General features: G+C 53.1%; 1 protein-coding gene across 3 annotated transcripts in view; it reads left to right on the top strand.

Annotated features, from left to right (window-relative positions):
• Positions 1 to 21,960, top strand: part of COL27A1 (collagen type XXVII alpha 1 chain) — a 158,681-nt gene that overhangs the window by 6,472 nt on the left and 130,249 nt on the right. For all 3 annotated transcript variants that reach the window (XM_050760967.1, XM_050760966.1, XM_050760965.1), the window contains exons 2-5: positions 439 to 509; positions 5,233 to 7,004; positions 15,573 to 15,626; positions 20,269 to 20,322. In XM_050760967.1, coding sequence (XP_050616924.1) covers positions 439 to 509; positions 5,233 to 7,004; positions 15,573 to 15,626; positions 20,269 to 20,322 — 1,951 coding nt within the window. The remainder of the gene's footprint in view (positions 1 to 438; positions 510 to 5,232; positions 7,005 to 15,572; positions 15,627 to 20,268; positions 20,323 to 21,960) is intronic.

Below are 21,960 nucleotides of genomic sequence, written 5' to 3'. Positions count from 1 at the left end.
GGGTCTGGGGAAGGGTCTCAAGATCATGAGGCTGTAGTACAGATGGGGAGACTGAGGCTCGGAGAAAGGGAGGGGCTGGCCCCTGGTTGCCCATTGAGTCAGCATCAGATTTTGAGCTGGACCCTAGATGTTCCAATGACCAGGGCAGGGCTTCCTGTGCGCTGCTTCCTGCCCACTGACCTTGGCTAATCGATCTGTGAAAAGCAAGGCTGTGTTTGTGCATGTAACCAGGTCTTCACTGAGAGGCTGTGCCTGGAGGCCGGGAAGAGTGGGCTGCTGCTCTGATGGGGTCCTAGAGCCTGCACCTGGCCTCCTGCCTTCTGTGGGTAGGACTGGGGTGAGACTGGGACTGGTGTCCACTCCCAGCTTCCCCAGCCGGATCTGGGCGTGAGCGGGTGGAAGCTGATGCCGCCTCTGCTTGTGTCTCCTGGTCTCTAGGGGGTTTCTCTTCTCCTGGATCTTAGTCTCGTTTGCCTGTCACCTGGCCTCCACCCAAGGAGCTCCTGAAGGTAATTCTGTCTTCTCTTTGTCCAGGGGGAGACAAAGGAGAATGGAAGGGGCCTGAGAACTCAGGGGTAGGAGATAGCGGTGCCTGTAATCGGAACTCAGTGCCTCAGTTTTCCCATCAGCAGAATGGAGATGATAATTGGCAAATTCTCTTTAGGCTTGAAATAATCACATTTGAGGCCAGGCTCATGCCTGCAATCCCAGCACTTTGGGAGGCCAAGGTGGGTGGATCACGAGGTCAGGAGATTGAGACCATCCTGGCCAACATGGTGAAACCCCATCTCTACTACAAATACAAAAATTAGCTGGGTGTGGTGACACGCGCCTGTAGTCCCAGCTACTTGGGAGGCTGAGGCAGGAGAAACGCTTGAACCCAAGAGGCGGAGCTTGCAGTGAGCCAGATTGCGCCACTGCACTCCAGCCTGGCAACAGAGCGAGACTCCGTCTCAAAAAAAAACAAAATCACATTTGAAGTTTTTGTAAAGGGGTAGGAAAGACTCAGTGCAGAAATGCGGAAGGGGGATGCTTGTGTTGTTTCTGGGGCAGAATTTGAGTAAGTTACTCCGGTTTTAAGCCTCGGTTTTAAGTCCCTGTTTGTCCAATGAGTGCTGTTAAGAACTGCTTAAAAAAACAAAGCATTAAGCATTAACTGTCATGGCCCAAGCCTGGGATCCCATCTTCCCCTTCCCGTGAGATCCTGCTTTTCCCTCCTATCCCTAAGGGGCTGTCCAGGGGGCCGGGGCGGCGATGGACTGGCTCCACATCTGCCCAGGGAAACTGAAACCTCTCCCACATCTGTTTGTCAAGCAGCCGCGTGCCTCTGAAAATAGCCGCCCTTCCCCCGCCTTCACGCCCAGCCCTTGTGCTGGGGCAGGCAGCCTGGCACGCCGGGAGTCCCTGTGGCCTGACCTGGCCACTCGGCAGGGATTGGGCCCCTGGGAGGGCAGGGCTGTGCCCGGAAGAGACTTCTGCTGCCCAGCAACATTTTGTGCAAATGTCATATTTTCCAAGCTTGCTGTTTCCCCCACAAAGTAGGTGAACAGCTGTCCAGAGTCCTGAGTCAGGCACTGGGGCGGGGGGTTGGGGAGAGGCTGGAGCTGTGTGGAGCCAGGTTTATGTAATAAAGGGATATTGTGGGGGCCAGCTGGCAGGCTCCTTCTATCTTGGCGTTGGGCTGTATTTATTCCCCTGTCCCCCATCTCTTCACCGGTGATGGGATGCTGGATGTGTGTCCACCCTGCTTTCCAACAAGCCTGGGAGGCCCCCGGCAGAATAGCATCATGGCTAAGCACAAAGACCCCGGAGTCAGGTGGCCTGGGTTCAAACCTTGGCTGTGCCTTTTTTGAGCTGCAAGTTATTCCCTCTGACTCTTCCAAGCCCCCTCTGTAAAGTGAGGATAATAAAGAGTACCTGCTCCATAGATTGTTGAGAGGATCAAGTGAGATCATACCTGTAAAATACTTGGCATATAGTAAGTGCTCAACAAGTATTAGTTTTTCTTATTGGTGTTAATTAGTTACCTGAAAAATTCGGGCAAGAATAACCCTTTCCTATGCCCTGCGGTGCCCACAGTGGTCAGAGACTCACGGCAGCTCTGGGCTGGTCGCCTTTGCCAGGTGTCAGGGTTTGAGACTTTGCCCTTTAGCTGCAGATGGTCTTTGGGGGACACCTGGAGACTGGCTGGTTGTCAGCTTAGAAGTCCACCCAGTGGATAGGGGAAACCTCACCCGTGCTGCCTGGCCCAGCCAGTTGTGACTGTCTTTGGGTAAGTGCAGGTTGGCCCTAAATTCCATGTGTGGAGAGGGATGTGAGCAGGCCTGAGGAGCCCTCCAGGGGTTGTTGAGTGGGGACTAGAGGAAGGACCAGGTGGCTTCCTGCCCATACCTCTTGTCCAACCAAATGGCTCCTCCCATTCTAAGTCCCAGTTTATTGTGAATAATAGTGAATAGTATTTCATGATAATAAGAGGGTTTCAGTGATTAAAACAGATACCATTAAGAGAATCCTTAATCAGCAGTTTATTTTAGCTTAGAACCTGAGGGCAGACAGATGGGAGAAAGGATGGGAAGGAGGAGTTTGAAATGAAATGAAAGCCCCTTGGGTCCTAAGGAAGAATAAGGGTCTTAAACTCAAGCCAACCTGAACCAGCAACACAGAGCTATAGAATTCTTAGAACATGGCAACACCTGTGCTATCTCAAGGTCTGTTTCTCTTGTCTTACAGGCAGGGAATTGAGGTCCAAGTGTCAGTAAGAGACTCAAGCAGAGTTACTCAATGTGGGGCTTGGGTGAAGATGATGTGGAAGATGACCATATCATCCCCCTAACAACCCTATGGTGTAGGCGCTCTTTACAGCTCTGTTTCACAGTGGAAAGAACTGAGGCTCAGAGTCCAGGTTCACTGCTGGTCTTCTCAGGCTCTACATTTTGCCCTTCTGACTCCAGAGTCTGCTATAGAACCATTATAACATGCTGCCAGCACTCAGGTTCTCAGTTTCCCCCAGGAAACTGTCCTTCTATCCATTTATCCACCCATTCATCTGCCTATCCATTTACCTATCCATTTATCTATCCATCATCCATCCATCCATCCATTCATCCATCCATCCATCCGTCCATCCATCTATCCATCCATTCATCTACCCTTTCATCCACTCATCCATCCATTCATCCATTTATCTATCCATTCACCCATCCATCTTCTATCTACCAATTCATCTACCTATCCATCCATCCGTTAATCCACCCACCCACCCATCCATCCATCCAGCCAGCCATTATCCATCCATCTATTCATCCATCCATCCATCCATTCATCCATTTATCCATCCATCCACCCATCCATATGTCTATCTACCTATTCATCTATTATCCATTTATCCATTCATTTATCCATCCATCCATCCATCCATCCACCCATCCATTCATCTACCCTTTCATCCACCCATCCATCCATTCATCCATTTATTAATTCATCCATCATCCATCCATCCATCTACCAATTCATCTACCTATCCATCCATCCATTCATCCACCTACCCATTCCATCCATCCAGTCAGCCACTATCCATCCGTCCATCCATCCATCCATCCATCCATCCATACATACATACATCCACCCATCCATCCATCCACCAATTCATCTATCCATCCATCCATCCATGCATTCATCCATCCACCATCCAGCCAGCCAGCCATTATCCATCCATCCATCCCTTCATCTATTTATCCATCCATCCATCCATCCATCCATCCATCCACCAATTCATCTACCTATCCATCCATTCACTCATCCACCCACCCATCCAGCCAGCCAGCCAGCCAGCCATTATCCATCCATTCATCTATCCATCTGTCCATCCAACCATCCCTTCATCTATTCATTCATCCATCCATCCATTCATTTATCCATCCATCCATCCATTTATTCATCCATCCATCTATACATCCATCTACTCATCCATCCTTTCATCCATCCATTTATCCATCCATCCATCCATCCATCCATCCATCCATCCATCCATCTCCCAGTTGTCAACTGAGGAGCAAATGCCAAGTGTTGCATTCAACCCTCAGCACAACCTTTGCAGGGGATGATAGGGAAAGAGCATTCAGTACTCAGGGCCTATCTTGCTGAGCTCAGGGGAAGGGCCCTGAGGACCTGACCCAGACTCAGATTCCAGAGGCAGCTTTTCCTTCCCTGCTGAGTCAGAGCTCAGGAGCCTGCTTTGCTGACCCTGGCAGCTCAGCTGACTGAAGGGGTCTAATAATTTGGGAGGGGAAAGGTCAGGAAGCCTTTCCATAAACACTCTGGAAGCCCTCCTTTTGCTTTTGCTCTGGCAAGCCCTGCTGACATAATTATTGGGCGGATGTGACCTGGCCAGACCACAGTCAGATATCCATACACTTTGCCAGAGAACAGAGGTTGCAGGGATGCTTTGATTGCTTCCCCTTCTCTCCCCAGAGCCCTGCGGGCAGGAGGAGGAGTCAGCGGAAATGCCATCACCCTTCTGATAGCAGATAGCAGCCCCGTAGCCTGGTAGAGACACCTTGGGAGTGGGAAGTGGAATGGGTGGGTCCCTGAGGAGATGGTGGAACCTGTCAGACCCCTGGGACATCCTTTACCAAGCTCTGGTGACAGGTCTATTCTTGTCACCCTGGTCCCTCACTTATGGGACTGCTTCCTGGAGGAGATGGCTTTCCTGGTGGAGAAAAAGGAATATAACATGTCACTGTTGCGCAGCCTATAACACTCTCAGCAAGAGCATTTGGTGATTATCATTACTTTTAGTATTAGTTATTATTTGAAAGTGCTGCTTTTGTACCAGGCACTTAGAAAAATGTATTCACTCATGTAACGGTTACATCCTTCTGAGGTTGGGACTGTTACTATTCCATTTAATAGATGGGAAAACTGAGGCACTAAAGTCACAAGATTAGTGTTAGAGGTAGGATTTGAACTCAGGAAGTTTGGCTCCAGAGTCTGTTTTTTAACCCCAGTATGCAAGATTATGCAGCCAGATAAGGGGTCACAATCCCTGCTGGATGGTTCCAACGCTGCCCTCTCAGCCACCACCATGGGGCGGCATTATTTTTAGATGAATGAACAAAGGACCAGGTAGCTGTGGGTGGACTGTCCACATTGTCTGTGCCCCTTAGGGGGTGGGGGTGGGGCGGGCTGGAGCAGGTCCTGACTGTGTCCTCTCCCCTTTTCCCTCCCTCTCAGATGTGGACGTCCTCCAGCGGCTGGGCCTCAGCTGGACGAAGGCCGGGAGCCCTGCACCCCCGGGAGTCATTCCTTTCCAGTCTGGCTTCATCTTTACACAGCGGGCCCGGCTCCAGGCTCCCACGGGCTCCGTCATTCCTGCCTCCCTGGGCACAGAGCTGGCGCTGGTGCTGAGCCTCTGCTCCCACCGGGTGAACCATGCCTTCCTCTTCGCTGTCCGCAGCCAGAAACACAAGCTGCAGCTGGGCCTGCAGTTCCTCCCCGGCAAGACGGTCGTCCACCTGGGGTCCCGGCGTTCGGTGGCCTTCGACCTCGACATGCACGACGGGCGCTGGCACCACCTGGCCCTCGAGCTCCGAGGCCGCACAGTCACTCTGGTGACCGCCTGCGGGCAGCGCCGGGTGCCTGTCCTGCTGCCTTTCCACAGGGACCCTGCACTCGACCCCGGGGGCTCCTTCCTCTTTGGGAAGATGAACCCGCATGCAGTCCAGTTTGAAGGTGCTCTGTGCCAGTTCAGTATCTACCCTGTGACGCAGGTCGCTCACAATTACTGTACCCACCTGAGGAAGCAGTGTGGACAGGCTGACACGTACCAGTCCCCACTGGGGCCTCTCTTCTCCCAAGACTCTGGCAGACCTTTCACCTTCCAGTCTGACCTCGCCCTGCTAGGCCTGGAGAACTTGACCACTGCCACACCACTGGGGTCACAGCCAGCAGGCAGGGGACCCAAGGGGACTGTGGTGCCCGCCACTCCCACCAAGCCCCAAAGGACTAGCCCCACAAACCCTCACCAGCATATCGCGGTGCGAGGCCCAGCCCAAACCCCACTGCTACCTGCCAAGCTGTCAGCCAGTAACACACTTGATCCTGTGCTCCCAGCCTCTCTTGGCAGCTCTACCAGAACGCCTCGCCCTGCAGCCTCTCAACCATCACAGAAGATCACAGCCACCAAAATCCCCAAAAGCCTCCCTACCAAGCCTTCAGCCCCTTCTACTTCAATTGTCCCCGTCAAAAGCCCCCATCCTACCCAGAAAACAGCTGCACCTTCATTTACAAAGTCAGCCCCACCCACTCAGAAGCATGTACCACCTACTTCCCGTCCAGTTCCTGCCAAAGTATCCCGTCCCGCAGAGAAGCCCATCCAGAGGAACCAAGGAATGCCCAGGCCCCCACTGCCCAGCACCCAGCCCCTACCTCCTACCACCAGCTCCTCTAAAAAACCCATTCCCACACTAGCTCAGACTGAGGCCAAGGTGACTAACCATGCCAGTAAGCCGGCCTCTGCCCGCACCAGCACCCACAAACCTCCCCCATTTACTGCTTTATCCTCATCTCCTGCCCCTACTCCTGGTTCTACCAGGACGACTCGGCCACCAGCCACAATGGTGCCTCCAACCTCGGGCACCAGCGCTCCCAGAACAGCACCTGCCGTCCCCACTCCTGGCTCAGCTCCCACTGGAAACAAGAAGCCCACTGGATCGGAAGCCTCAAAGAAAGCCGGACCTGAGAGCAGCCCCCGGAAGCCCGTCCCCCTCAGACCTGGGAAGGCAGCCAGGGATGTCCCCTTGAGCGATCTGACAACCAGGCCTAGCCCCAGACAGTCCCAGCCCAGTCAGCAGACCACTTCAGCCCTGGTATTGGCCCCGGCTCAATTCCTGTCCTCCAGCCCCCGGCCCACGAGCAGTGGCTATTCGTTCTTCCACCTGGCAGGATCTACGCCTTTCCCTCTGCTGATGGGGCCTCCGGGGCCCAAGGGAGACTGTGGTTTGCCGGTAAGACTGAGTGGGGTCTGCATGCTGCGTGGAGCTCCAGTGGGGGACTGGGGCATTGGTCAAGTGGTTGCCCCTGGTAAAGAAGGAAAAGGAGCAGCTTAGAGCAGGGAGCTGGTTATGGGCACATCCTTGGCTCCAGCCAGGCCCCTGGCTCTGCTAAATGCATCATTGCTCACTCTGCTCCAGATTCATGATCCACTGGGACAGACTTAAGTCTGGTGGTTAACCCCAGGTGAAGAGCACCCCTGGGCTTTGGTTGGCCCAGGTCCAAGCCCATTCTTTGCTAACCCAGCTGCAAAGGTCGAACAGCTTAAGGAAAGCCCGTAGCTGTCTGGCCCCAGATCATGCAGTGAGTAAGCAGCTTCCAAAGCCCCACTCTCCCAGCTCATGGAGCAGGGGTCCTTCTGGCCATCAGCTTGTCTGAGAGTTGCAGACAAAGGTCACACATGGGGAGCTCTGGATATGTTTTGTTTGGCACGTGCAGTGTCCTTTTTTAAAAATCCAATAAGTTACTAACATTTGAAAAATGTGAGAGATTTCTTATAAAAAGACTCAGCAACCAGCTTCTCTTGGAAAGTGGGAGATGCAATGGCGCTTGAGCCACCCCGTTAGAACAAGTCTGTTCTTGTCTGTGCTGGTCCCCACTTCTCCTGACTGAGTCTTCCAATCAGTCCTTTCACCTGTTTATGTTACCTGCCTGCCCAGCGCCTGCAGGGGTTTGATTTGTAACCCCCGGTAGGAGTTTGGGATGCGGAAGATCAGCGTGGGCCAGAAGGAAGAGGAAGGGAGAAGAAAGAACACGACTTGCAGGATGGTCTCAGGGTCGATATCTCTGGCTTGCCTGGGACCGTCTCCAGGGGCAACGACCTTCCCACAGCTGGAGGCCAATTCCTCTGGGTGGGGAATGATGGGATGGCGTTTCCAGAAGCCTCAGGGCTCTGCTCTGTTCTCCCGCCTTGGAGACGACCACCGTGTGGTGGCCTCTCTCTCTCCTTCCTGAAGCCGGCTCTCCCACTGGGCTCTGTGTTTGAGGTTAGGGCTCCCTGCAATGCGGAGACAGTGGCAGATGCTGGGAATTCCCAGGCCTTCCAAACACACTTAATGAGTTTTAATAATCATTAGGAATAATATTTATCCAGCCTGTCTCCAAGGGGACTGAGAGTCCGCCTTTATTATAACCATATTGTCGAACTTATGGAAACTATGCATTGCTTTGCAATTATGTCAACGTTCTGCTCAAGTTCCGTGTTCTGAAATTGGCAGCGTAGAGAGTTGGGACCCACCACTTTCTTGTGGAAAGAACGAGGAACCCTTTTCACCTCTCCAGCCAACCCAGGCCAACTCTGGCACCAGGTGCCTTGGGGCCCTGACAGCTCAGCTTCCCACGCTGTGTGTGTGCTGGGCTCAATGGTGGTGAGGTCAAAAGGGGAATTGTTCCCTCCTGACAGGACATGGTGAGGTCCATGGTCTCAACTCTGGCCACACAGCACAACCCAGCCGTGAGGAGGAGGCTAGCCCTCCCTCCCAAGAATGTGTGTGGTGTGGAGAGAGGAGGGGAGCTGGCCCAGGGCAGATTCTATAGAATCTTGGGTCCTCTGTATGTCTGAGTCAAATACTTTTTCCTGGGGCTCGGGGCTCTGGGTTAGCAGGAAGTGAGGCCTCCTGCCAAATCTCTTTGAAAAAGAGGAGGCACTGAAGTGAACCTGGTCAGTCAGTGGATGCTTGGGGATGACTTAGTTCAACTTTCCTCATTGGACAGGTGAGAAAATTGTGCTCAGAGAGGGCCAGGACCTGCCCAAGGCCACGCAGCATGGAGGAGGCAGAGCTGAAGTTTACATTCCAGACTCTAGACTCCAAGACTAGCACATTCCATCCCACTGCCCTGAGTGTCCACTCTGAGGCTCTGGGACTCAGATCTGGGGGACTGGGGGCTTCAGACAAGAGTCACTACTGTCCCTGTCCCTGGTCTCAAAGGAAGGACTCAAAATCTAAAGAATCTCTTTCTTTTTTTTTTTTTTTTTTTTTTTTTTTTTTTTAGAGACAGGGTCTCACTCTGTCACCCAGGCTGGTGTGCAGTGGTGTGATCACAAGTGACTGCATTCTTAATCTCCCGGGCTCAATCCATCCTCCTGCCTCAGCCTCCCAGGTAGCTGGGACTACAGGCACATGCCACCATGTCCAGCTATTTTTGTCACTTTTTTGTAGAGTCTGGGTCTCACTATGTTGTCCAGGCTGGTCTTAAACTCCTGGCCTCAAAAGATCCTCCTGCCTCAGCCTCTGAGAGCACTAGAATGACAGGCTTAAGCCACTGTGCCTGGCCTAAAGAATCTTCTGATTCGATAACCCATCAAGTTTATGAGCTACTTCCACAGGCACGGTGTCTCCTTTAGGACCTCATGGAAACTGGTTGAGGAGGGCAGTCTGTGTGTGTTCAGCCCTGCCCCACAGATGATCCAACAGGGGTTAGAAAGAGATAAAGGGCCCGGCCAGAGGCACCCAGCATGTTCCCGAAGGAGCTGGGATGCGACTTGTGGTCCCTGACTTCTGGCCAGGGCCGAGGCTCTTTCTGCTCCTCCAGCCCTGACTTCTGAGGACAAGGGGAAGACACCAACCTGCCCAGGTGACATCCCTGCCTCAGGCCCCGTGCTATCCCCTGTCCCCACCTTCCCCCAGCTTGGAACATAGCTTACTCCAGGAGGAACCAGGAAGCTGGTAGAATCTTTGTCCACTGTGTAGCAGATGGCAACCTGGTCACTTCTTCACCAGATACCAGAATAATGTAATGGAAGAGGCGTCTTTGAATGTGATAAAATGAACTCCCATTCTTTCTGGCCTCTGCTGTCTTCCCTTGACCTCCATATACATCCAGGATCTAAGCCCAGCAGAGCAGAAGCTCCAGCTGCCCAGGAGAAGTCCTTCATTGTCCCCCATCTGGGGACATGCAGACTTGGGTTCAAATCCTGGCTCCACCCCTTTTAGCTCTGTGACTGATCCATGCTGAGCCTGTTTCTATAGAACATAAGATGATAATAGCTCCCACTTCTGGTGGGGATGGTGGCCTGAAAATGTGCGTAAATTTTATTTGCATATAAAGCTGTAGTAGAGGCTCAGCGTGGTGGCTTACACCTGTAATCCCAGCACTTTGGGAGGCCAAGGCAGGCGGATCACTTGAGGCCAGGAGTTCACCAACATGGTGAAACCCTATCTTTACCAAACATACAGAAATTAGCCAGGCATGGTGGCACACATCTGTAATCCTAGTTACTTGGGAGGCTGAGGTAGGAGAATCCCTTGAACTCGGGAAGTGAAGGTTGTAGTGAGCCGAGATCATGCCACTGCACTCCAGCCTGGGCAACAGTGAGACTCTGTCTCAAAAAAAAGCTGGAGTAGAAATGAAGTAAGTTGGGCCATCTTACCTAGGTTTGCTGAGTGAGTTTGGGGAAATTCTTCCCTCTCCCCAGTGCTCAGTCTCCTACTGAAATAAAGTGTTGGGACAGCTCTCCCCTTAGACATGACTGTGGGGCCTTTCAGTGTTTTAGAGAGGTGCAGTGGCTGTGTTTGCATGTGCAAACCTGTTCCTCGGGGTTCAGGGCACGAGAGCAACTGGCAGAGGCTGAGACAGAGTTCTGGGCCCAGGCCTGCCAGGAGTTGTAGCTGCTGAGTGAGGGAGCTCTGTGGGAGCCCCAAGAGGGGGGAGCATGGAAAAACTGAGCTTGGCCCTGGGTGAGTTGGGGCGGGGAGGCCGCGGTTCACAGCGCTGCACAGAAGCTGCACAGAAGCCCCACGCCTCAGAGGAGGCGAGTCAAGGCCTTATTTATTCACGATCAGGCCACTGGCATTTGCCCACGCTTGCACTTTTTGCAAATGTCCCATCGGGAAGACCCAGCTAAGGGCCTGGCCCACAGCACGTGCTCTGTGACTATCTATCTGTGAAATGAACGAAAGAATTTGATCCTTATGAAATGCAGGTCGTCCTGACTCCCAGACGGGGCTCCTTGAGGTTACCCAGAACTCTGCTGTCAGGGAGATGAGGAGGCCATGTGGACTGCAAAAGCACGTAGTCTTAGGATTTGGGATGACCTGGGTTTGAACCATTCCCTTATCCAGCCATCCATTCATTCTTTGCACAATTGTTAGCTGAATGTCCTCTAGATGCCTGGTGCTGTGTGACCTTTGACAAATCACTTAACCTCTCTAAGCCTCAGTTTGTGCCTCTATAAAATGGGGATACGGTGCCACCTACCTTTCCAGGGTCGTTACATGGATTCAGTGAGATGCGGGAGGTAAAGCACATATGAAACCTGGGTCCTGGTAGATTGTCGTGGCTGTGATTGTGGACTGATGGTGGGTGTCGAGGTGGGGACTTTGGTGCACTGAGAGAACTGGGAGGGTCTGGACATAGTCTCACATTTGCTTGGAGAACTGTGCTATGAAAATATTAACCTGGGGCTAGTCGGTGGAGCAGGGACAGCTTGGGAGCCTGAATGGATAAGGGTGTCATGACACATGTCAGCTAGACAGGAGGGGGGTTAGGGGAGGACTGCCCCCATTTTTTTTTAAGCCAGACCAGAAGGTCCCAGGGAAAGGTGTTCCCAGAACCTAGTGAGAATGAAAACCTTGAGCAGGGGTCTCCCCACAGAAGCAGGGGCCATGGGAGAACACAGCTGCAGCCAAATTATAGCACAGCAGAGAGAGCACAGGGAGAGAAATAGCCTGTCCTCCCTTCTGTGCACTCTCTTTCTGGGGTCTCCCATTGGCCAAACCCAGCTGGAAGCTAGAGGTCAAGGAAGGCCAGGGTACAATCTGTAGAAGTCAGCTTCCCAGGGCACAGCATGGATCTGGGGAGTAAATGGAGAAGAACCAGCATGCACATGCCATCTCAGAATATGGGTATTATATTCCCATTTCACAGCTGGACAAACTGAGGCCTGGAGGCCCAGGGAGATGAAGTAACTCACTCAAGGCCATACAGAGCTGTATTGATGCCGAGAAGCTCTGTTCCAGCAGGTCCTTCCTAGGACAGAGGCTGGGGAAGTCTGGGTGCCCTGTGGGAATTCTTAGGAATAATCATGAGCTCAGATAATCAGAGATGGAAGAGCCCTTTGAGGCTCCCTAACTACCCCCAACAGGTTACAGACACAGAGTCCAGGTGTAGAGATCAAAAGGACATTGCTCAGGGTCACACGGTAGTTAGCTGCACACCTACGTTCGGACTTTGGTCTCCTAAACCCCAGGCCTGTAAAACCTCTCATTGCTTACTGCCAGGGGCCATGCCAGCTAGCGCTGGTTTCTTTCTGCAGGGCTTGGCAGGCAGAGGCTCTTGTAGCTGGACACAAGGGTGGACTTGTTCCGTAGGATGGGGTTCCCCTAGATCTGGCTGTCAGAGGCCAGGACCCTTGGGGGAAGCCCCGAGGGGTCTGCTTGGCTGTTTCCATGGCTCTGTTTGCGTGTGCCTGGAGCCCAGGCCTCCTCCGCCTCCCCCAGGCAGGCCTGAGCCCCCGCTCTGCTCCCCCTCAGCTCCGGGCCCTCTCAGAGGCCCCGTTGTTTGCAGCGTGAAGTGGAAAATCCCACCCCGGCCTCGTGAATCATCCCAGAGTCACCCGCTCAGGCTTCAGGCCCTGGAAAGAAATGGCAGCGTTTTTCCACTGCAGAGAGAACAGGCAGGGTCTCGGATCAGGGGAGAGGGGCCAGGGGGCACCCACCCATGCTTGCCACGAACAAAGTGGGCACTGAGTAGGGGAGGGTCCAGCCCATGGCTAGCACTGGGCAGCTGGCAGTCCCCACCCAGGTTGAAGGTCTGGAGTGAAGGGATTGGCCAGGCCAGAAGCTGGGGCCGGCCTGTCAAGGAGTCGGCCTGTGGGCTGACATCACCACGCTGGACCCTGGGTCCTGAGTGGCACTCAGAGTCTGCTCTGCAGATGTGGTGGATGAGGTCAGACTCTATCCTGGATGCCCCTATTTCTGGGGCAGAAGACATGCCAAGAGGGAGTGTCCAGGCCTCTGCAGCTGCAGCCCCACCAGGGTCCGTGAAGGAGCTGCACCCACGGAACCTGTTCCTCCCCAGAGTCCTGGACAAGCCCTTCACCCCGCTGGGCCTTGGCCTTCTCCTCTGTGACATGGGAAGAATCTTGCTTTTCCTCTTGACCTGATAACGTAGCAGAGGAAATTACCCCCACCTTGGCCCTCCGCAATTCAGGAAATGCCAGTGCCAAGAAGGTTCCAGGATCTTTACTTCACAGATGCCCATAGAAGGGAAGGGACTTACTCAAGGCCACATACCTAGTTAGAGTCACACTTGACCAAGATTGTGTGGCAGCTGCGCAGGGTAGGAGAACAGTTCCAGCGGTCCTGGGTTTGAATCCAGGCTCTGCTTCTTGTTAGCTGTGTGGTACTGGGCAAGTCACTTTACCTCTCTGAACCTCCCTCTGGCTTCTTATCTGTTGAAATGGTATGGTATACCTACAGTGTGCTTCATCTCAGCCCCCTGCTTTTTCTTTAATTCTGGGTCCACTTGGGACAGTTGGGTCAAGGAGGGCCTCCTAAGAAGGGACATCTCTTACTGTCCCCTAGAAACAGATGTGAAGGAGGGTGGCTTAAAATTTTGAGTTGAGGACGTTCCAGAAGCTTGCTTAACAGAAATAACAGCTAACATTTTTTTGAGCATTAACTGGGTGCCAGACACCAGGATTAGCACTTGTTATAGATTATATGTCGGCTAGGTGCTATTATTAACCTCATTTTACAGCAATAGAAACAAAGGCTTGGAGCCTGGAAATAGCTTTGCTCAAAGCCACCCAGCTAGTAAGTGGGGGGGTGGGGGTGCCCTATGTGAACCCAGGCCCTTGGCGTTACACCATACTCTATTGCCCAGAGACAGCTGGAGAGGGGAAGTAGGTAAGACTGGCACCCAGAGTCCAGAACCTGCAAAACCAGACAACTCCTGTACCCAGCCATTGAGCTCTGCCGACAATTTGGCCAGAGGTCCCCAGATGCTCAGAGGTAGCTGGGACTTACCCGAGGTCACAAAACAGTCCCTCCTCTTTCTGCTCAGGGCTGTTGCCCAGTGACCTTGGTACCCATATCTGCCTGTCTGGATCTCTCCTCTGATTTTTATTCATGGAGGAGCAAGCACGTGGTGTTCACAGGCCAGAACTGTGAGCCGAGGCTGCCCAGCGTGAGATCTGGATTAATTACCAGCCAAACCGGACTGGGTTTTCAACACCGATTTTAACTCTGGGCAGGAAACCTGGAATCTCATTGATGGTTATTTGAAACAAATGAATTCCCCAGGCCTCACACATCCTCGAAAGCCTGGCTTCCTTTGAAGGCTTCAGGCACAGTTCTTCACATCAGGCGCTTAGTTAATCCTCATTTACTCCTTCGAGGTAGATGCAGCAGTAGTTGTTGGACTCATCTTAACAGGGAGCATCTGAGACTCAGATAAGTGGGAGGAACTGCAGGAAGTCTGCCGTTATTAAGTGGTAAAGACAGGATTTGAACAAAGACCAGCTCATGGTTTAGTAAGTCTGCTCGGCTGCCTCCCTTCCTGTGTAAAGAGAAAAGAGATGAGGATACACAGATGTTCCTTAAATGCTGAGCTTCAGCGTTAGGTCTTTCACTTGCGGGAAATGGGGAGCTCTTCAATGTTGTTGAGCAGGGGAGGGCTTTTGGAAGGTGAATGAGGCTGTGTAGAGGAGGACTGCAGAAGGGAGGGAGTGGAGGAGAGAGTAGAGGCGGGGAGACCACTGAGGGGGCTGCTGCAGGTTCTTGGGGAGCGGTGATGAAGGCTGGACCATGCTGTGGCCATGGGAACAGATAGCACATTTGAGTGCCGGTTACGTACCAGGCACTGTGCTACACATTTATCATCTCTCATGTCATCCTTGGAATCCCATGGGGAGTGTTTTATTGCCTCCGTTTGTATGGGCATAAGCTGGCTAAAGACTTGCGCATTTTGTCAGTGACAGGCAGGGATCTGAACCCAGGCGCGTCTGATTCAAAAACCCGCGCCGTGCTCTGTGTGCTGTGCTGCCTCTTTGTGGGGCAGAGACACTTGGTGTGACCTTGGCCAAGTCCCTTCTCTGTTCTGATTCTGCAGAGAATTTGGCTGAGCTCTGAGATTTCTGGCTGTTTTATTTTATCAAATGTTTGACTGAGCCCTGGGGATAGAAATATGACTCATATCCCCTTAGTTCCTTTGAGGAGACCATCATCTGATGGGAGAGACAGGCTTCTAAGCAGATAATTCCCCAAGTAAGATAGTGGTCTTTAAAATAGAGGAAAAGAAGGGACTTTGTCCAACTTGGGGAAGGCTTTCTGGAGGAGGTGACACCCTAAGTTAGCTGGGTGATAAATGATGAGGGCTTCAGTGACTGACTAGTAGCTACCAAAGCCCAGAAGCTCCAAAGAGCATGAGTTTCTCAGGGAAGGGACCTCAGGGGACTCCTCCTCTGAGCCGTGGACTATCCATGCCCACAGCTGCAGGCGGGATTGTTGAATGACTGCTTGAGCCCATTCTCTGCTGCCAATGAGCACTGTCTAATGCTGTCTGTCTTGTTTTTTCCTTAGGGTCCCCCTGGGCTGCCTGGGCTACCTGGAATCCCTGGTGCACGTGGGCCTCGGGTGAGTTATCTCACGCTGTCCTTTGGAACTCTTGTTGGCTCTTTTGGCCTGCGTCTCACTGCCCCCGAGGTCTCACGTTTGCTGTGTGTCCTCAGGTTCTTCCCTCCCCATCTCTGGCACCCATATTTTGCTTTATCCATTTGGAGTGGACTTAGGGCTCTCAGGCATGCTATATGGACAGATATGGCATGGAACAGCAATGACCTCTTGTAGGTCTCGGTTGTCCATTGGGGATATCACCCTTTGTAGCCTGGGGTGGGGAAGGTGGGGAAGCCTGAAGATCACATCCCCTCGGTTGATGGACTTCAGTGTTTGTCCAGGATAAAAGCTGACTTGGGGAATATATGGCCCTTGCATCCCTCTTCCTGTTTCTGCAGGGCTCTCCTGGGGTAGGGATGTGGACATAGGTACCTGGAGGGGCCGTGCCAGGGAGCAGTTGAGTTCCTCCTGCTGGAGAGAGGCCGGGCTTGGCAGGCTGCAGTGGCTCGCTGAGCTAGCCCGAGCCCCAGAGGGAAAATAAAATAGCTCCTATGTGATGTCCTGGCACCTTCTTTTATGCTGCCTTATTTGACCTCTCACGCCCACCCCAAGCTCCCATGGGACAGTGTGATCATTCTCATTTTAGAGATGAGGAAACTGAGTAGGAAATGGCAAAACCAGGACTGGAACCCAGGCTCTTACCCATATGCTGGAACCCTTGGAGATCCCCTTAGAGGGAGACCTACCTGCTTCCCTTAGAGGGCTGAGACCAACAGCACCCGGCATCTGTGCCCAGGCTGAATCAGCCTTTCCCACGCTGGGTGCCTGGTGAGGCCCTGGCAGAGATAGCTGCCTGGGGCATATTTTTAGCTCTGAGCCCAGCGAATGGTTCTGGTTATGCAATTACCCAAGCCTTAGTTCCCTCCAGACCTGGCCCTCTGCTCCCTGGGCCCAGGGCTCTGGAATCTGCCATCTGAAGCGGCATTTCTTCCTGGCTTCAGAGCCTTCATGAAGCACGTGCCCCCTGGGGACCACACAGATATCACAGAGGCTGCTAGCCCATGGGACCGTGCAGCCTGGGACCAGGATGAGGCCGTTGACCTAGGCAGCCTACTCCCTTCCCCAACCTCCTGAGCCCCCCAGCCTCTGCAGTTTTGCTCTGGCTGTCCTCCTTTGTAAACTTCTCCTCCATTCATGTCTAAGAGCAAACATCACCTTTATTTCTGGTGACCACTCCCTTCTTGGAACTCCCGCAGTGGTTCCCCTGTTCCCTCTGGATGGCGTGTCCCATTTTCTCAAAGCTCTCATTGACCACTGAACTCTGTTTGCTGAGCCACATGTGCAGGATCTCATTCCACCTTTCCAGCCATCCTGAGAAATAGGTTTCAATCTATTCCCATTTTACAGATGAGGAAACCGAGGCTCAGAAAGGTTTAGTTACTTCAGATAAAGTTAAAGAGAGTAAATGGCAGAGCCAGGATTGAACCCGGGTAGTCTGCCTCCAGAGCCTACCAATTTTTTTTTTTTTTTTTGCCAGAGTCTTGCTCTGTCTCCCAGGCTGGAGTGCAATGGAGCAATGTGGGCTCACTGCAACCTCCACCTCCCAGGCTCAAGTGATTCTCCTGCCTCAGCCTCGCAAGTGGCTGGGATTACAAGCACATGTCCCCACACCCAGCTAATTTTTCGTATATTTAGTAGAGATGGGGTTTCACCATGTTGGCCAAGCTGGTCTCAAACTCCTGACCTCAAGTGATCCACCTACCTCAGCTTCCCAAAGTGCTGGGATTACAAGTGTGAGCCACTGCACCTGGCCCAGAGCCTACCATCTTAAGCATCTATTGTGCTTATTTTTCTGGGTAGTCACCTGAGCCCCTTCAGAGATAGGCCTTGGTTACCTCTCTGTCCTACATGATGCCTAGCAGAGTGCCCTGCGTGCAGCAGGTGCTGGGCAAATGACTGGTGAAGAGTTTTAATCTAAGAGTCAAGAATATTTCCACCAAGAAGTTGTGGAATCTTAGGCAAGTCCCTTCCCTCCTCCTAGCCTCAGTTTCCCCATCTGTAAAGCCTGGGGTCATGGTAAGGCGTTTCTAAGTTTCCACCTAGCTCTGGGTGAATGACTTTCCTGACACACTTCTAGGCTCTTTCCCTGCAAGCCACCCCAGCCCCGCCGCCCGCCACCGTACCATCATCCTGTTTCTAGACTGGAAATTCCATGTATTATAAAATTCCAAAGATAGTAGAATGCTGGATTAAACAATCCCAGCTCCTCTCTGCACAGATGGGGGCTCTGGAGGGGCTTAAGGAGGGGCATTCTTACCTGAGGTCGCCCAAAACTCTGTGTCTTGCCCCTTCCTACCTCCACATATTCCCCCAGCCCATGGAGGGATGTCGGGGAATCCCAGAGCCTCCCCCACCTGGCTTTCTAGGCTGCGGCATTTATAGAATCAGTCTGCTTGGCTTTCAGTCAACTATGTGCCTCGTTTCTCTGCAAGGCTGGAGAGGGGTGGGGACGGTGGGGGGGCAGGGAAACAGGAAGCCCCCACCTTCAGAAGCTGCAGATGGGGGAGCTGAGTGCTCTGGCCCACCATCTATGGGGCAGCTGGGGGCATGACTGGGGAGAGGCAGCCACCCCTGACCTTGTGCAGCCCACGCCTGGCTCTGGTGGAACTGGGTGTCACGAACCCCTCCTTCAACACCCCCTCCCAAACTCTGTCCAGTTCCCACTGAGCTTGTGGTTAGACCTGGTTAGACCCTACGAGCCTGGGCTGGGGTGAACATCAGGGGGTGTTCCAGATTCCTTAGAGACTGCTGGGTCCCAGTCATTTACAGAACAGAGGGCGAGACCGAGGCTGGGGATTGCGAAGTGGGGCTCAGAACTGGGACCCAGTCTCGATGCTTCCAGGTTCTGTCGCGTGCCAGGAGACAGTGTTTGGTGGACTGCAGGGGAGGGCAGGAGGGCTGATTATTTTGGAAGGAGGGTCACAAGTGGCACTGAGAAACTCCCCAGGCTCAGTGTGCTCTGGACACTGTTCCTTCCCGGTGCATTCAGAGAAGGGGAGGGTCCCAGTTCAGGCATCAGGGAAGAGAGGAAGAGGGAGGTGCCTTGGTTGGAATGTGACAGGCTGCAGCTGGGAAGCTGGCCTCAGAGCACAGGGAAGAAGAAAGCAGTTCACACACAGTTAGCCCTATGAATCAAGAGGGGCAGGGACGAGGGCAGTGTGCCTAGAGGCTGACTGGGCGGGGAGGACCACTGGACCCTTTGGGGTGCTTCTCCTCACCTCCTATGCCCCAGATTATTCCTGCTAGACAAAAACCCTCAAGTATTACCCGACTCTTCGGGCTCTATTTATATTACTGGGCTGGAAGACTCTAGGCCAGGGCTCTTGCTGGAGAAAGTGGACGTAACAGGACCCAGCTGTTATAGGGGAACTTGGATATGGACTGCGAAAATCCAGCACCATGAATAAACTCTGGACTTGAAACCACCAGGCCCTGGACCCTGATCTCACTTGGCCACAACTCTGCTGTATGACCTTGACCAAGCCTCCTGGACTCTCTGGGTCCAGTGTTCCCAGGTGCTCTGTGGTCTCTGGAAGACCTTGAAAGCTTGGAGCTTGCAGGGGTTTAAGGGTCTGATCACATGTTGTAGCCATGGGAGAGGTGCACCTTTGTTCACAAGAGGTCAAATGCATCCTTCTTGAGCTCTCAACTCCAAAGACTCATACAAAAGTCCAGTTGGGGCCAGCTGCCATGTAATCCCAGCACTTCAAGAGGCCAAGGCAGGAGGATTGCTTCAGGCCAGGAGTTCGAGACCAGCCTGGGCAATGTTGCAAGACTCCATCTCTACAAAAAAAAAATTAAAAATTAACCAAGTATGGTGGCCCATGCTGGGAGTCCCAACTACTCAGGAGGCTAAGGCGGGAGGATCTCTTGAGCCCAGGAGTTTGAGCCTGCAGTTAGCTATGATCATACCACTACACTCTAGCCTAAGCCACAAAGCAAGACCCTGCCTCTAAAAAATAAAAGTCCACTTGAAGCTGGAGGAGCCCCAGAGGGTTCCCTGGAGGAGATGGCACTTTGAGCCAGGCATGAAGGATGGATCAGGTTTTAAGCAGAGGAGATGGATGAGAAAAGATGCTGCCAGATGAGAGAACATCATGGGCAAAGGCAATGAGGAGAGAAAGTACCAGATACATGGGAGGGAAGTGCATAGTTAAGAGTGGTTTGAGCCTGAAGAAGCTGGGAAGGGCTGACGGGGCCAGGCTAAGAGAGTGTGGAGAGGAGGTAAAATTTAGGGGTGAAGGACTTGTGCTCTGATATCCAGGTCCAGCTCTGCCTCTTAGCAGCTGGGTGATCTGAGACAGTTACAAACCTCTGTGAACATCAGCATCCTTGTCTTCAAAATAGTAATAACAATATGACCTACCTTCCCGGTTAATAGGATCAAATGAGATGGCACATGGGATGTGCTTCCCACGGGGCCAGGCACGGAGGGGGTGCTCCCAAAAGTAGGCTGAGTGGCCACGACAGTGTTGCTAGGGCTTGGTTTGGGGAGAAGATAATAAACCAGTGGGTGTAGGGAAGGTGCCAGGCATTGCAGTCAGAGGTGAGATGGCCCCTGTTTTTTGTCACCTTATTTGTTTTTGTTTCTTTTCTCTTTCAGGGTCCTCCTGGGCCTTATGGAAATCCAGGTCTCCCCGGCCCTCCTGGAGCCAAAGTGAGTATTTGCTGGAGATGTGGCCACGGAGTGGGTGCTGGGGTTGGAGCCATATTTGCAGTGCTTCCCAGGGGCGCCTGGTGGGTGCTGGGGTTGGAGCCATGTTTGAAGTGCTTCCCAGGGGCGCCTGGTGGGAGGGCTTCAGGGGCACTGAGGGGGATTCCCACCCAAGCCAGGATCACCCTCTGGACCCCTTTCCAGGGCTGGGCCCTGTGCCTGATCTGGAGACACAGTGCTTCCGGCTGGGAGAGACTTGGGGGAGTCGCGCAGTTGGAACCCAGAGCCTTCAGGGCAGTGGGCAGAGAGGTGATTTCTTGCTAAATAGGGAAGGCTGGCCTTGAATGTCAGACTAAGAACATAAGGCTTACCGTGTTGTAAGATGCATCCTGGGGAGGGATGTGGAAAGATCACGTTTTAGAAAGCTCACTAGATGCCATGAGGAAGATGAAGTGGGGGTAGGGAACCAGAGCCAAGGCCGGGAGACCAGGGGTGATACAGGGGAGAAAGGAGGCTAGTCTGGGCCAACTCAGGGGTGTGGGAGGAGGTAGAGTGGAAAAGGATGGTGGTGGGTGCAAGGTGAGAGACAGTTACAAACACCAGACAGTTTTTACCTCCCTGATATTAGCCTTGGGGACTGAACTGGGTCCCAGGAGGGGGCTCAGATGATGTTGCATGTGGAAACGTGTAGCCCGGTCAAGTGATCATTTATGGACAGATATTATGGAACTCAGGATTGCTCTGAGCTGGAGATAGAGCCAGCGGGAGGCTGGCGCAGAAATGCCACTTCCCCCAGGGAGTCTTCTTGGAATACTCGAGTTCACTTTTGATGAGACCTTAGTGGCTGATGCTTTGATGATATGGGAACAGCACTTGCTGAGCTCTTCTGTCTGTTCCTGGAGCTCTGGCAGAGGGCAAGGTTGTTGGGGCACTGCATTGGAAGTGAGAAACTCAGAGCACCAAGAGGAGTGCCAGAGCCAGCAACATTTAGGTCATGGGAAAAGAAAGCTTGCGGAATGGCTGGAGAGATAGGAGGAGGGGAAGGAAGATGCTAAAGTCCCTGAAGCTAAGAGCAGTGCCTGTGCCAAAGGAGCTGTGGAGGGCAGACGGGCTCCTGGCTCAGGGGCCTCCCAACCCAGCCTGTGTCATCTGTGGGGTAACCAGGTGAAGTGCACCCCTGGGCTTTGGTTGGGCCGGGTCCAGGGCCATTCTTTGATAACCCAGCTGCAAAGGTTAAATGGCTTAAGGAAAGCCCTTAACTGATTGGCTCCAGGCCATGCACAGTGAGCTGCTGAGCAGCCGCTAAAGCCCAGCTCTCCTGAGTCAAGGAGTAGGACTCCTTCTGGCCCATCAGCTTGCCTGGGAGCTTTGGACAGAGGTCTCACGTGGTAGTCCTGGGCGTATGGATCTGTGGTGCCAGAGTCTTGGGACAGAGCAGAGTGCAGGAGCACTGACCTCAGCCCCTCTAGATCTGTGACTCTAAGTCCAGGGCTGGGCTGGGTTCCTTTTTGGAAGGCAGGCAGTGGAGGCCTCAGGTGTCCAGTGCTTAGCAGCTGCCTGGAGGTGCTCTGGGCTTTCACAGGGCGAACACTGGTTATAGTACCAGCCATATACTGAACCCTTCCTGTGTGCCAGGCACTG

Source organism: Macaca thibetana, chromosome 15 (genome assembly GCF_024542745.1).
Source record: "Macaca thibetana thibetana isolate TM-01 chromosome 15, ASM2454274v1, whole genome shotgun sequence".
Taxonomy (NCBI): Eukaryota; Metazoa; Chordata; class Mammalia; order Primates; family Cercopithecidae; genus Macaca; species Macaca thibetana.
This window is presented reverse-complemented; position numbering and strand designations above follow the sequence as displayed.